Consider the following 15,025-nt stretch of genomic DNA (forward strand, 5'->3'; position numbering starts at 1 on the left):
AACATAATCTGTAGATCTATGTAACGGTATGTTCATATTAAGATGAATCCTGACCAGTTCATTTGAAACTCACTGTACACCCACGTATCCTGGAAAAGGAAATGTAAAACTTGTCTTGAAGAAGTGAGTCTATGCCAGGCCATACAAAAAAAAACAAAAAGAAAAACAACTACAAGACAATATTATCCTTTTATACTGCAACAATATTTTTTCTCTCCCATAACAGGCATATGCACTCCTCTTGGCATGGTGAATGTGAGCTTTTACACCGCCCACCAGAGCTGCACCCACTGTCAAACAAATCAGGAAATTAAAGAGAAAAACTGCAGCTCTAAAAGCAGCATCAGCTTAGTTTGCAAACAGTCTGAAAAGGTTGATTTGTACCCTCAATGGCATTATATTGTACTGACATTAGCACTTTTGGGAATATGAAGGGTTTTATTTGACCACAAATATGGCACAACTTCAGGGTAACATCACTTGTTATTCTGTGCAGAGTATGTAAGGTGTTTAACTGTGCGTCAGTGCAGTCAGGGATACGTCAGAGAGATGCACACAGCATGAGCAAATAGATCCACCCATCAGTTAGCTATACTGCATATCCTTGAGTGTCCTAAGTAAGATGGAGTCAATTTAAGCCAACTGTGGGCAAAAGGCAAGATGTATATCCTGTACAGGCTATTACAAGGCTGATACATAGACACAAACAACTACTGACATTTTACACCATGTTTAACCCTTAGTGCTCACGCGGCACCCATGGTAAAATTGCCGTGAATAATACACAACTATTATATGGACGTTATTATATGGACATCCTGGGTGTGTGTGTTTATAGGTCACATATTCAGGCTTTAAAATATGTGTTGTTTATTTGTCTTCTTATGTGTTGTTGATTGTAATGGTAAATTCAATTTCTTTGTCTCAGAGCTACAACTGCCCAACGCCCATTTTCTAACACAATATACCAGGTCTTTTGGTGTATTCAAATTAGGATGTCTAGACCCAACTCGCACCTAACTACAACATATGCAGGATACCTCTGTGGGAGTCGCCCCCCGTAGGCAAAGGGGTGTGAAAGCACGACCTAGAGGGGCAGACCCCTTCCCAGACAAAGAGATCTGAAAGGGATGTTCCCCAGGTATAAATGCTGAGTGCTCACTATGCTCTGGATCTTTCTCCAGCTACGACCACTCATGTGTAGATTGGCCCACATTTCTCAAATTCAATGGGATTTTAAATTTTTTTTATTACTTTTTGCTCAGGTGTGTTTATATAGTTGGTGATTTTTTTTTCTCCATTAGATTGCCTAGTTTGTGCTGAAAAGGGGATATGAGGAAGGATATGAGAAAAAAGCAGCCCAAAACCTGACGTGAAACCTGATGTGTACGTTTTATAATCTTGCTGCGATGTAACGGTGTCAACCATTGCACAGCCATGCAAGCTAACTTTTTTTGAAAGATTCCTTCCGAACAGTCAACAAAGTAAACAGAGTAAACGGCTCACACATAATCAAAGCAAATATATGTGAGTTTAAAACAAGCCATAATCCATCATTTACCACTGACCTTTTCACAAGGTCTACAGAAATTATTTATGCTGAGAAATTACCAGATGCCCTGCGGCTCAGTGCAAACAGCAACAACATCAACACCTGGATCTTTCAGTCGTGTGATTGGCATTGTGTACGGTCTTTGCATACATGTAAATGTTCGACTCTGCTACTGTACCTGTCACCTCTGAGCTTCTTCAGAAAAGTGAATGTGTGTAATTCAATGAGACTCATTTAAGTTTAATTTGTGTCTGTTTATTGAACATAAAGTGATACTCAGTGCTCTCTGATTCAATAGCTGTGTCAACAAGTGCATTTTAACTGCATGTTTCCGACCAATAATAAAAATAAAAAAAATCTACAAAAATACAAAAAATAAAGTACATTTAGTCTCTACATCTCCTTCTCGAAGTCCCAGGGGAAAAAGAAAACATAACAGTAAATAGCCCTGCCGTGTAATGTTAAATTCAGCTTGGGGCCCCATACAATTTAATGTTTGGGCCGGCCCTGGAGCTAGCTAATAACAATGTAGCCACATAACTTTCTGAAACGCACAGTGGATTATTAAAAGACAGTGATGAAAAAACATGTTTTTAATCCCTGTATTTGACTTCGAATGAACACTAACGTAACATAGATTAACAACGTTAATGAAAACTCACCCCATAAGAGGATATAAGGTAAATAAGAGGCTAACTACTGTTTCTGTTCCTCAATGTGTCCAGTTATTCTTATGTCCTGCTCTCTTCTGCCGCTAAATAATCCCTCCGTTTGTTGGAGAACATTTGCGACAATGAAGTCTGCTGACTTTTATGCTAATGCGTTAGCCTAAAGTCCACTAGCTTAAATGCTAACGCGTACCATAAAGTCCACTCACATAGCAGAATTGACCAGCGTCAGCATGACCAGAAGCCTCTGTCTTCATTAAGATGTACAGCCACAATTTTGTTCTTCTGCGTTTTTCCTTGTCCATCTTCATTCAACATGTAGTGGCTTCTTTGAAACTTCAACTTGCATAATTTTTAAAAAAAACGAAAATCCCTAATTTTGGGAAAAAAAATAATAAAAAGTAGTATTATTTATTTACCCCATTTGCGCTGGGTCGACTTGTTGCTACTTTTACCGCGGCGAGGTCACATATATGGTCAATGTTCATAATCATTGGACGTTTCAAAGATGGCAACACATTATCCTGATTAGTGTCATTTTGTGTCATCATGCTTGTGTTGCTGATAATAAAATTGGAAAAGGTCAGGTTATCGCCCTGGGGGCTGCGGTGTGGCTGTGGGAAAAAAAAAAAAAAAAATCATGAGAAATTAGCAGTGAGAAGGTTAAACCTTCTACTCCCATCCCGGCAGTAGGTAATTAGTATAAATGAATAAATCTAGGTGGTAGTGGCTTACGCTGAATTCAAATTGCTGTGAAAAATGTAAATGTTAATGCAGTGTCAGAGATTAAACTAAGGGAAGGAGAAGGGAGGAGGTCTGTGCTACAAAAGGATTAAGAATCAGCTTTGAAGGGCTTTTCCCATGTGCTTCACAGAACCATATCTCACTTTTTGCTTTTCCATTGCTGACTATGGAGACTGTTTTCACACTCAGTTCAGAAAACCCAATCTCCTCTCTGACCTTCTCTTGCCCAGCAGTTTCTGTTGATTACTACCCACACACACACACACACACACACACTCACACACACACATTTCATATTGTAAAATGTCCACATTGCAACCACCTACAGCTTCAGAATGATACAGAATCTCAATATGCAGTGAACAGACTGCAGGGTCTGGATTTTTAACATGTAATTGCATGTTTACAAACCAATATTCCTCACTCTCTGCCTCTCACCCTCTCTGTTTGCATACAATCTATGGATATGACCGAGACAGCCGAGCGCATCTTTATTGTCAAACCCACTGCCATTCTTCTGCGGTTTTGTTTGGACAGTAAGGAGACGTCCCCTCCTCTCTCAACAAAAGGACCCTCATCACAAACAAGTCTCTGTATCTCTTGTCATCCGTCTGCTCCCTCTCTCTCACTCTTTCTCGCTCTTTATTTCTCAATGCGTGCATGTGCTTGGTCAGCAATCTGCTCCGCCGGGGCTCCTCTGGTGCAGCTTGAACACATAAGGAGTCCATTTAGATACTCGTGTACATAATTATTACAATATAAGACATGCACGTTGTTGATGAGTGCTTCAAAAAAGCAAAACCAGAGGATACAGTAAGATTATTACAACATGGGTGTCTAATGTAAATACACATACAGTAGTTCCTGCAGCTGATTGGGATGCAGACATGACAAACTACAGGCCAGTGTGTACAACATCAATGGGATTCAGTGGTGTTTGGTTTGAATGAAAACCAGAGTTTCACCGTGTTCCACTGGAATATTTAATATTTTCAAACAACTGAGTGATGGAGCAGAGGATACTGTGTAGGAGCGATGACTGATGGCTGCGCTTCCGTATCTCCTTTTTTCCTCACCTCCATTTGTTTACAAAAATGGAAAAGTCAGCTCTTTCCACAACACCTGAACATTTCGAAAGAGACTGTACGCATATATCATGAGTACTCTCATTGAGCGTTGTTGTTGATGTTTGCATCTCTCACAACTGAAAACACAATTCCACTGTACCGTCTTCTTCTTCTACCTCCAACCATGGCTTGTACTAAACTGAACTTCTACCTACTATCGGTTTAGAGAAGCATCTTATTACACCTCGCCAGAAAGATATCACAAATGCATTCATATGGCAACACTGAGGAAGGACCAGGTGCAGAACAGGGCTTAAAAGTCTGCTTCATCTGAACCTGAGTCAGCAGAGAAACGTGTGATGCTCTCTCGGGGATGGGGACATTCACTTCACAACCTCCCCAACCACTAATGATATGATACATTTCACTGAAAGTGGAATACTTTAAAAGCAGAGTGATAAAAAAAAGGGCTGGACAACCCCATGTGGCTACCTCAACACCCACACTTCGAGAGGCATCTCTTTGTGGAAAACTCTGCGAACACAGTTTTAGTCTGAGTAGTTCCACTGCATTAGAATACAGTAGCATTGCAGGGCAATCAATGTTGGTTATGAAAATTGACTACAGTACACACGAGTGATTTTAATGAACGATAGGAGCTCATAAAAATAGTTATTACTCTTCTAAATGAGTGCAAAAACAGACACTGCTGCCAAAAGTGTTTGTAATTTATGAATCACATATTGATCTTTCGTGGTTGTAGAATTATGGACAGGATAAGAACGTTTTCAGTGTTGAATCTCACTCACTCAATCCCCAAATCTGCATGTTTTTGAACTGAGGGAGGAAATCAAGAAACCCAACGCACACACGGGAACAACATGCAAACTCCATGCAGAGTTGCTGCAAAGGCAAGAGTGCTAACCACTACACCACCGTGTGACACAGTGTTTGAATCTAATACGTAATAATCAAACACAATCTTGAGCTCTACAGGATTGAACTCAATGTGCATCACCCCAATCAACCCCCGTACTGCTGGTAGCATTAAATGCTATTCACAGATGCCTCTTCAGTCTCTCCACGCAACAGCAACACTGTTTGCATTTCGCCTTCAAAAAATGTCTCCAGAGAAATTTCAGCATTTCCCCTCCATCTCCATCTCCATTGAGCAACAACCTTCCCACCTAAAATTGTTCTCTTTGAAGTTGAAAAATCTGAAAAATTATTTTCCCTTACCTACTCTGAACCCCTCCCACAGCTCACTGACCACTTGTGTAACAGCAGGTGCTCATGGCCTGCCCGCTCCTGTGTGCAGAATCAAAAAGCCCCCGTCCACTGCTTGGCACCACTAGATTTTACCAGTAATGGCCGGATTTTGTCTGAAAAAAAATAATACTTTTAGCTCAGATATTATAGACAGAAGTAGTACACGATGTTCCCAATACAAGATAGATCAGATTCACATTTACGAGTATGAGCTCTACCATGCAAAATTGAACAACTTGTTTACTACCACTTCCAGTGGATGCACGAGTCGACATCACTTCACTGCTGACCACCCACTTAATTACTGTTGCTATGCCTCTCAAGTTGTTTGCTCTCACATGGCGCACAAGCACTAAAAAACAATTGCACAGGGGCAAACTAAGACACTTTCTAATCAATGTTCAAGTTGTTGGCTTTTGCAGGTTATTTTATAATCTTTGACTGTAAATTTCAAGTGCAAGCAAGTGCGTTGCAGTGTTTACCAGCCATCAAATAAAGTGCTTTGGTGTTAATCGTTGTCTAATCATTGAGTTATTTTGAGATCGAATCATTTGAATCATCAAACCAATGACTTACTGTATAAATAAGGGGACAATAACAGAGGTAACCACAGGTAGGGATTACGTCATACATTTAAAAATACCACCGCTTACCATTTCGCGAAAATACTAATCACATCTGAAATAATGGCCATAAAGTCCTGTACACCAGCGCAGAGAGAGTGAGCAGCCGTATAATGTGTAGGAGTCAGCGTGTGAGCATGTGGTGGGCCAGGGTTAGAAGGTCTTTCCTACACTGTCATTACTGAGTCCACGCACTCAGCGCGCACACACACACACACACACACATGCAAGAAGGACAGACAGACACACACATACACATTTATACAAAAATACAGTTTGTGTGTGCGTGTGTGCTCTCTGATTCACAGGGGCTTGTGGCTCCCGCTGCCACAAGCTACAGTCTCTGGCTTTTCTGTGCGCTCCAGGCAAGTAAAATTACCCCCATACATCTTCCGATTGTGACATATTGATCGTATAAGCCAAAGGAGAGGCTATCATCTCATCTATGGCATTAGGCCATTTGCTGTGCAAGACACTGGTACATGCATGTTGAACAATAGATAATTTGGTAACATAGGCTTAATCTGAGGTAAAAAATGACTGCTGTGTTGGTCCTTACAAAAAAAACAGAAAAAAAAAAAACAGAAAGACAGTATTAGAGAGGACTTACAGACTAAAGTGCAGTTTTTAGTTCCATAAATGCATTAGACTCCATATAGATAAGTATAAAACACACCCTCGCTCACAAAAACATTGTGCATGCACACAAGTGCACAAATCTCACACTGCTCCATGAGTGCATGACTGCCAGCTCTCTCCCTGACCCTGCTGAGAAACAGTTTTCCTTTTCAGAGGTCCTGAGCCCCTTCTCTGGGCAGATGCCATGACTTCCAACACCCCCCCCCCCCTTCCACCTGTCAGGTGTACTTGCCTGCTTTAATAGTGTTGGAGGAGCAGGCAGTAGGTGTCTGTGGGTGGGTGGTGGAGGTTGTGGTGGTGAGGGAGGGAGGAACACTGGACAACCTGCTGGACCCTGTCCCCGTGTCCATGTGCCAGAGCTGCATCACAGTTCATTTCTCAGCCTCTTCTCTCCTGCACTGTGCTCAGCCAAGTTTCTCAGCAGGTGCTTTTCTGCAGATCAGCCTTCGGCCGCTACACAGGATCACAACTCAGTGCTCAAAATAAGAATGGAAAGCGCAGGGGCCATTTGAGAGAAAGACAAAGCTGAATTCTGAACTTTAAATATAGATACTGTATGATCTCAGAAAGAAAGACTGTATTCTTGGATAAAGATGCGAAACAAACTCCGGAACTATTTCTTTTTTTGAATCGCCTCTAACTGCAGTTACTTCCACAGTCACTTAAAGGGGAAGGTGCTCTGCAGGATATAACTACTCTCAAGATAAAGATGCTGCACTGAGTACTGTCATCAAGAAGTAATCACCAAAGGCGCAGCTGGAATTGTGCTGCTTTTTAACTTCATCTTTTGAAGTTTTTCAAACACTGATTCGTTCACAATGAGGGAAATGTGCCTTGTATATTTAATGTATTTAATATCTTGCTACTGACAGTTTCAGTGTTAGTGTGATGACAGCTGAAATATTATGTTGAGTATTTGTGTTCATTTACACATGATTTAATAATCATTCTACTCAGGATAAACGCTCCCGTTGACTGTAACACTGACTACTGTGCTACTACGTCGCTGCTAGTGTTTTCCTGTTCTGCGAAAATGTGCGACTGCCTGATGACAAAGTGTGAGACAAAGGTGATGTTGACGCCGTGGCAACGCCATCATTACCTCCTCCTCCTCTCACTCCTACCTCCGATTGTGTGAATAACAAGATTAGAATTTCTGCTGATGAATGGAGGGAAAATGCAATTAAAGAAAGCAGGAAACCAGTCTGGGTAATATGGAACGACATCCTATTTATCACCTCCTGGACCACAATGCCAGATAAATCAGTCACAGTTGGTTTAACATGCGTTCTCCGTCTCTAGTTGTTGCTTTTTAAATGTTTCACTTTAGCGGTTTGTACATAAGAGCTCTAGGGTGACTATGAAATAGCAAGAAATTTAAAGCGTAAATATTTACCACAGTATATTGCTTTGGATTCACTGTCAAAAACTTAATGGTTCAAAGCTGCAGAGCAACATTAGTGTTATTATTTCTGTTCCCCCCCCCCCCCCCCGTACACTACATTTCTATCCTGCTGTTTCTTGTGGATGTGGTTACCAAGGTAACATCTCTACATCTCTAGGGGCCTGCAATTTGAGAGCACGATGCCCTGTAATGTTGGCTCCACGTTACCGAAGCAAATTTCTCTGTTCTACGGAACAAACTGTACAGTGGGGGCTTATTGGACCAGTGCACTTCAGCGGAGCAAACACTAAGACAGTTAATTAGGCTTTATGGAAAAATCTATATAGTGACAGTGGTTCACGAAAAGTCACTCTGCTAGTCTTCTTCTGTTTGTTTTGCATTCTTTAAAATATATTAGAATCTTCTTCTTCTCATTTAGCTGTCGCTCCAACAGATCATCTGCCTCCACCATCCCTTTAAAATATATATGTAAAAAAAACAGCTTTTTTTTCTCCACATTTCAAACCAATAACAAGAAAAAAAAGCTAAATCATCCCATGGCTTTAAATAGAAAACCACCCGTGCACAGGCCAAACTCGACAAGGAGTACAAATAAACTGCATGCATTATACATTGTGCAGAGTGCATTACATTTATAGCCCCGTGTACTCTTGAAGAGACATAAGCTTAAGTACAAGTGTACATTGGTTGGGACTGGAAGTGGCTGATTTTTACCCCCCCCCCCAAAAAAAGGTCCAAGTTGTTACAGAACAGTTTCACTCATTTAAAATGCAAAATGTGCTCGATCCAGCGACACTGGCTTGTTGCAAAAACACAGCACTGTCATATTCTGGTGGCATAAGTACCGCTTATGTGCTAACAAATTACAAATTCACCTCTTTGTGAATACATTTGTGCAAAGCTCATAAATAAAGACCTGCAACTGTCAACTCTGCCCTTAAAAAGAGCACATTGGCCTTTTCTGTGTTCGCTGTGGTGCCAGATGTTATTATGACAATACAAATCCACTATAATGAATTGCAATATTATTATTTATTTTAAAATAATGCATATCATGTTTAATGCTAATAATAATTCACTTTGCATGCCAGAAGACAGGCAAGTGAATTTGCTTCCAGAAATGAATTCTATATTCTAAAGAAGGCCAAATAGGCTTCACTTGGATTTCCATATAAATATGATAATTTAATGTGTACATACATTTAAGTAATGTATGTTTAAATATTAATTTTTTTTTTGTCTTGAAATCGGAGCATATTTGTACAGAGAAACTTTGATCTCTAGATCTCGACTTTCCAAAAAACAACAGAATTTTTTTGAATTTTTTTTTTTTTCCAAATAATGTTTTTTTTTTTTTTTTGAAACTCGAGATTTCTATTTTTTTTCGTCATTTTTTTTTTTCTCATGTCACTTGAAGGACAGATAAAGCAATTTGCTTCCGTCTGTGTCTATTCAGTCACTGCTGTGTATTGTTTAACTTAAATGTTTGCATCTGTGTGATTTAATATGAAGCACTACTACTATTAAATACTGAAGTTTCAGGTAAAGCAAACAGACGAAGTAAAACTACAGATTAATATATCACTCTTAAGAAGCATGGCTGTCACTTTAATGGAGACGTTGACTATTACATATTCAAGCATGTGCTGCACTAGGCTGCATTAGCCAATCGTGACCGCTGAGCGCTGCCATTGGCTGTGCTCCGGAGAGAGCTGAGAACTGTGCTGTGAGGGGAGGGGAGGGGAGGGGAGGGGAGGGGGGGGTTTCTCTATCTCCTCTGCACTCTTCCATTCAACCTCTGTAGTCAGCAGAACGAGCAGCTGAGCAGAGCGACACAGCATCCGCAGCTACAGCATCCTGCTGAAGGAGTCTGCTCAATGGAGGAGAGGAGGGGGTGAAAAACAGAACAAGTGCTAGAGAGAGGAGAGGGGGAAAAAAAAGGACGGATCAACATTTGGAGGGAGACCGAGAGATGCACAGAAGGAATAAAAGTGGCAAAAGAAAGGACTTGAGTAAACACCGGCTGCTCCGACTGAGGACCACTGCAGCTGTACTAAATCTGGGGCTGTCAGGCCAACCTCAGCAGAGCAGGGAGGGAGTGAGGGGATGAGATTTGAAGAGCTGGTCGCATCAATATGGACAAACAGGGATGGGAACCCCAAGAGCTTCTCTGTCAGCAGATGAAACTTCACATAGGTAGAGTGCTGTTGGACCCCCAGGCTGAGCCCACCTCTGCAGAACAGTGAGGAAAACAAGAGAGTTGGTTGAATCCTCGCACACATTCTTTTTCACTACTGCACTGCCGAGTTCAGCTCAAGTCTCTGTCCTTTTCCCAAGGACCCCTTTGGTCCTCCCTCACTTGCTGCTGCTGCTGCCGGTGAATGCCTTCTCTGCATGAACTCCCACTGCTCGGCAGTTGAACAACACTCATGGTCGATGCCAAGGGAAGGAACATGAAATGTCTGACTTTCTTCTTAATGCTTCCGGAGTCGGTGAAAAGCAAGTCAAGTAAGAGCTCCAAGAAAGGGAATGCCAGTGGCAGCTCCAAGCTGCCTCCTGTCTGTTATGAGATAATCACTCTGAGGAGCAAGAAGAAGAAGATGGCAGCAGATATTTTTCCCACCAAAAAGCCGGCGTCCACCACCACAGTGCAACAGTACCAGCAGCAGAACCTCAACAACAACAACACCATTCAGAACTGCAACTGGCAGGGACTGTACTCCACTATAAGAGAAAGGTAGGTGCAAGCAGCAAGAACTAGAAGTAACTGCTAATCCAAACAGTGGAGATTCACTCCACAATGGCACAATTCAGTGGAGATGTTATAAATAACATCATTTTAAATAAAGTCCTGGTCAGGACATGCATTACATTTATTAAGTACCGTGTATGTGTGTGAGCAGAGAGTGAGAGAGTGTATGGGTGGGTGTTCCCTGTGCCCTGCCCTCTCAGTCTGTTGGGGGTATAATCTCTGTTTACACTCTCTCCTGCTCCTGCAGACTCTGCTGTTCTGACATAACAGAGGGCGGACAGGCACCGGGTGTGTTGGATATGCACAACAGGCAGAGGCTGCTCTGGACTAAAAGCAAAAATATTTACATTGGCCTATATCAGAGAGAGAAAAAAAAAAAAAAAAAACACCAGCTGTCCAGTGCAAAATGTGTGTTTTTGACCCGTCTTTGTTGTCTCTCCAACATCACTCCTGTGACATGTTCCACTTACTCAATAATATATGAACACAGCTTTATTGTTGGTCCCATTGGTGGGATTTTCCATTCATTCTTTGTGCTGTTTTGCTGTCTTTATACAAATGACATATTTCCGTTTTTGTGCGCTCTTTAATAGACTTGTTTCTCTTAATACTATAACTATTTTCACAATTGACCTTTGCTAAAGTGGAAGAGCGATCATATATAGCAGAAAGTTCCACTGAACATCTCGTTATCCAACACTGTCCACAGTAAAAAAAAAAAAAAAATATATATCATCACCTGCTGTTTATCTTTTGTGTGTTTTCCTCCCTTTATAGAAATTCAGTGATGTTCAACAATGAGCTGATGGCAGATGTTCACTTTTTGGTGGGTCAGACTGGAAGAACCCAGCGGTTGCCGGGACACAGAGTAAGAATTTCATCCACCAGTAAAAAAAAAAAAACATGTTTTTTTTCCAGGAGGAAATGAACGCACAAACAATCCTCCAGCCACATATCATATCAGCATACAAAAAAAATAATCAAACTCATTGCCAGCAGTAATGAAAATGAAATCCTTTGTGTTCCACTCTCACTTCCGCACCATGTGTCTTTTTGAGACAGTCCTCAATTATTTATGTAAATGAGGCTGAAAGATAGAGGCACAGAATGAATGAAGGAGGAGAACATATCCTCCTCAGCAGTCGGCTCATAGAATATATCTCCTTTGTCTCCTCTTGAGCTCAGCTTTTCAAAAGAAATCACTCAACTTTACAACACTGAAGACTGAAAACATTTGCGGTGGTGAGACGCAGAGAAACATTGAACATTCAACACCCAAGGAATGGTTTTGTACTCATTTACTTGATTGAATTAGACCGACTTTGAAGTACATCAACATTAAATAGCTTTGTTTATTGCAACTAGGCCCAGGTAGTATCCCGGTAGTTAACTGCAAGTCACCATATGCCGACTTCTTTGTTTAGTCCACCCTCTGACCTCATAAGTCTCTCAAGATGTTCACATAAATAATTGCTGTAATGAGACCACAATTAAAATGGCTTCTCTATCTGAGAAGCCATGAATTTGGCTTGATATCCCATCCAAATCTACACTGTCGGACGATCCTTATATGAGTCATCAAATTTATTATCTATTATTGGTAGCTGCTGAGCATTATGGAAGGTCACTGTCTGCGACTTGACTGCACTTTAAGCTGAGACATTATGCCAATGGGATATTACGACATCCGGCAGAGCAATATCTTTTGTGTACATTTGGCAGGAAGTCGCAAAATAAAATGATATCCTATCCAAGATGGAGGATGCAGCCAGCAGCTAAAATAATACAACATTATACTGTCTGTAAAAATCTGCAAAAACACAATGGGTCAAGAGGTGGGACTCTATTCTATCCTATTCTAATAAGCATTTATGTGTGTACACATCTTTGAATCCGCCCAGATCAGATCATCTCAGTTGACTTCCCTACACTCATTATTTTTCAGAAACATATTTACAAACTTCACAATAAATTCACTGCAATTTAATCACTCAAGAGAAAGTCTGTGTGCCCTCTGTCAGGAAAACACCCACACACACACACACCTACACACAGTAACACACACACACAAACGCACACACACACACAGAGAATCCATACTGTAAAACCAGACATGTGCACAAAGACCTTGAATGAGAATAATTACATGATTCACACTCGGTCTTGTATATTTTATGTTGAAACCATATTCACCATAAACTCATATTTTAGTTATTCATTTCTGTAAATGTAACTTTTGTTGCACTCAGTTCAGCTCTGGACTGGACTTTTTACTTTTTTTGTCCAAAGCAATCTTCTTCTATAGAAATCCGTGCTCATAAGTAACTTATGAGCACTGCTCATGCTCATTATGTGAGTTATTATGTGAGAACTCAACAGGTTAAATGTTTAGAGGTTATTTGAATTGAAACACTGAATGTTTTTTTTTTCTGTATAGAGAGAGAGCCACACATGAAACAAAGTAATTTTAAACTGTTTTCAAAGGTTTACTCATTTCTTATCTCTCTCTTTCACTTCTCTTTTCTCTTCTTCTTCTTCTTCTTCTTCTTCTTCTTCCAACAGTATGTTTTGGCGGTGGGCAGTTCGGTGTTTCATGCCATGTTTTATGGCGAACTGGCTGAAAACAAGGACGAAATCCACATTCCAGATGTGGAACCAGGAGCATTTCTGGCAATGTTGAAGTAAGGATTCTCTATTTTTAAACACCCTGTACTTTCTTTGTATGGCCCTGTTCAACTACTAACCAATATTGTCACTTTCATATATTATGACATGACAATTTTGTAGTTTCTGCTATAGACGTTGTCTGTTTGCATTAGTTTACCAAATGTTTGCGGCCAGATGTGTGTTTTATGCTCGTTGCTTGATCTGTGAACCTAAGAAAGTCAAACATTTATGTCAACAGGTATATTTACTGTGATGAGATTGACTTGAGTGCTGACACAGTGTTGGCCACTCTTTACGCTGCCAAGAAGTACATTGTCCCTCACCTGGCACGTGCCTGTGTCAACTTCCTGGAGACCAGCCTGAGTGCCAAGAATGCCTGTGTGTTACTCTCCCAGAGCTGCCTATTCGAGGAGCCGGAGCTGACACAGCGCTGCTGGGAAGTGATTGATGCTCAGGCAGAGCTGGCGTTAGGCTCGGAGGGTTTCTGTGACATCGACGCCCAGACCCTGGAGAGTATCCTACAGCGAGAGACGCTCAACGCTAAAGAGATAGTGGTTTTTGAGGCTGTGCTTAGCTGGGCCGAAGCTGAGTGCCAGAGACAGGAGCTCACCTCTTCAACTGATAACAAGCGCAAGGTTTTGGGCAAAGCAATGTACCTGATACGTATCCCTACAATGGATCTGGATGATTTTGCCAACGGAGCAGCCCAGTCGGGGGTGTTGACACTTAACGAGACAAACGACATCTTCCTGTGGTACACAGCAGCCAAAAAACCTGACCTGCAGTTTGTCAGCCAGCCCAGAAAGGGCCTGGCATCCCAGCGCTGCCACAGGTTCCAGTCCTGTGCCTATAGAAGTAATCAATGGCGTTACCGGGGCCGCTGTGACAGCATACAGTTTGCGGTAGATAAAAGAATTTTCATAGCTGGGTTTGGACTGTATGGATCTAGCTGTGGCTCAGCAGAGTACAGCGCCAAAATTGAATTGAAACGTCAAGGAGTACTTCTGGGCCAAAACCTCAACAAATACTTCTCTGATGGTTCCAGCAACACCTTCCCGGTGTGGTTTGAGTATCCAGTCCAGATCGAGCCCGATACGTTCTACACTGCCAGCGTGGTCCTGGATGGAAACGAGCTCAGCTACTTTGGGCAGGAAGGGATGACAGAGGTGCAGAGTGGGAAAGTAACATTTCAGTTCCAGTGCTCCTCAGACAGCACTAATGGCACGGGGGTGCAGGGGGGACAGATTCCAGAGCTCATCTTCTATGCTTGACATGACCTGTGCACACATTGGACTCGTTCTCGAAGCACTTAAAATGAAAATTGGAAACTGATTTCTTTCTGCATCGTATCACTTTATGTTATTTATTTTTGTCACTACATTGCAAAAAAAATTTGATTTCAGACCAGGAAAACGGTCTCGGATACAGTGGTTTTAATTTTTTGTAAAAAAAAAAAAAAAGGAACACTTGTAGGACTGGGGTTTATTTCAAGATGATGGATTGCTGAATATACATGGAGGAACACATGGTCAACAAGATTAAAAAATATCTTGCACTCGATGTGCATGTATATATGAATATATGTAAATTCTGAAATGTTTATGATGCCACAATTGTAGCCTATGCTGGCCACAAAGAC

At 41.3% G+C, this 15,025-nt stretch overlaps 1 protein-coding gene across 1 annotated transcript; it reads left to right on the plus strand.

The window, feature by feature from the left end:
- Positions 1 to 10,396: 10,396 nt before the first annotated feature.
- LOC310934451 (BTB/POZ domain-containing protein 3-like) lies at positions 10,397 to 14,657 on the plus strand (the record flags this gene model as incomplete). The annotated part of the gene is made up of 4 exons (XM_083898182.1): positions 10,397 to 10,704; positions 11,497 to 11,587; positions 13,282 to 13,400; positions 13,625 to 14,657. 4 exons carry the CDS (start codon positions 10,397 to 10,399, stop codon positions 14,655 to 14,657), a joined length of 1,551 nt encoding a protein of 516 aa, XP_083754308.1.
- Positions 14,658 to 15,025: the final 368 nt, after the last annotated feature.

This window comes from Microchirus variegatus (genome assembly GCF_963457635.1).
Source record: "Microchirus variegatus genome assembly, chromosome: 11".
NCBI classification, from domain to species: domain Eukaryota; kingdom Metazoa; phylum Chordata; class Actinopteri; order Pleuronectiformes; family Soleidae; genus Microchirus; species Microchirus variegatus.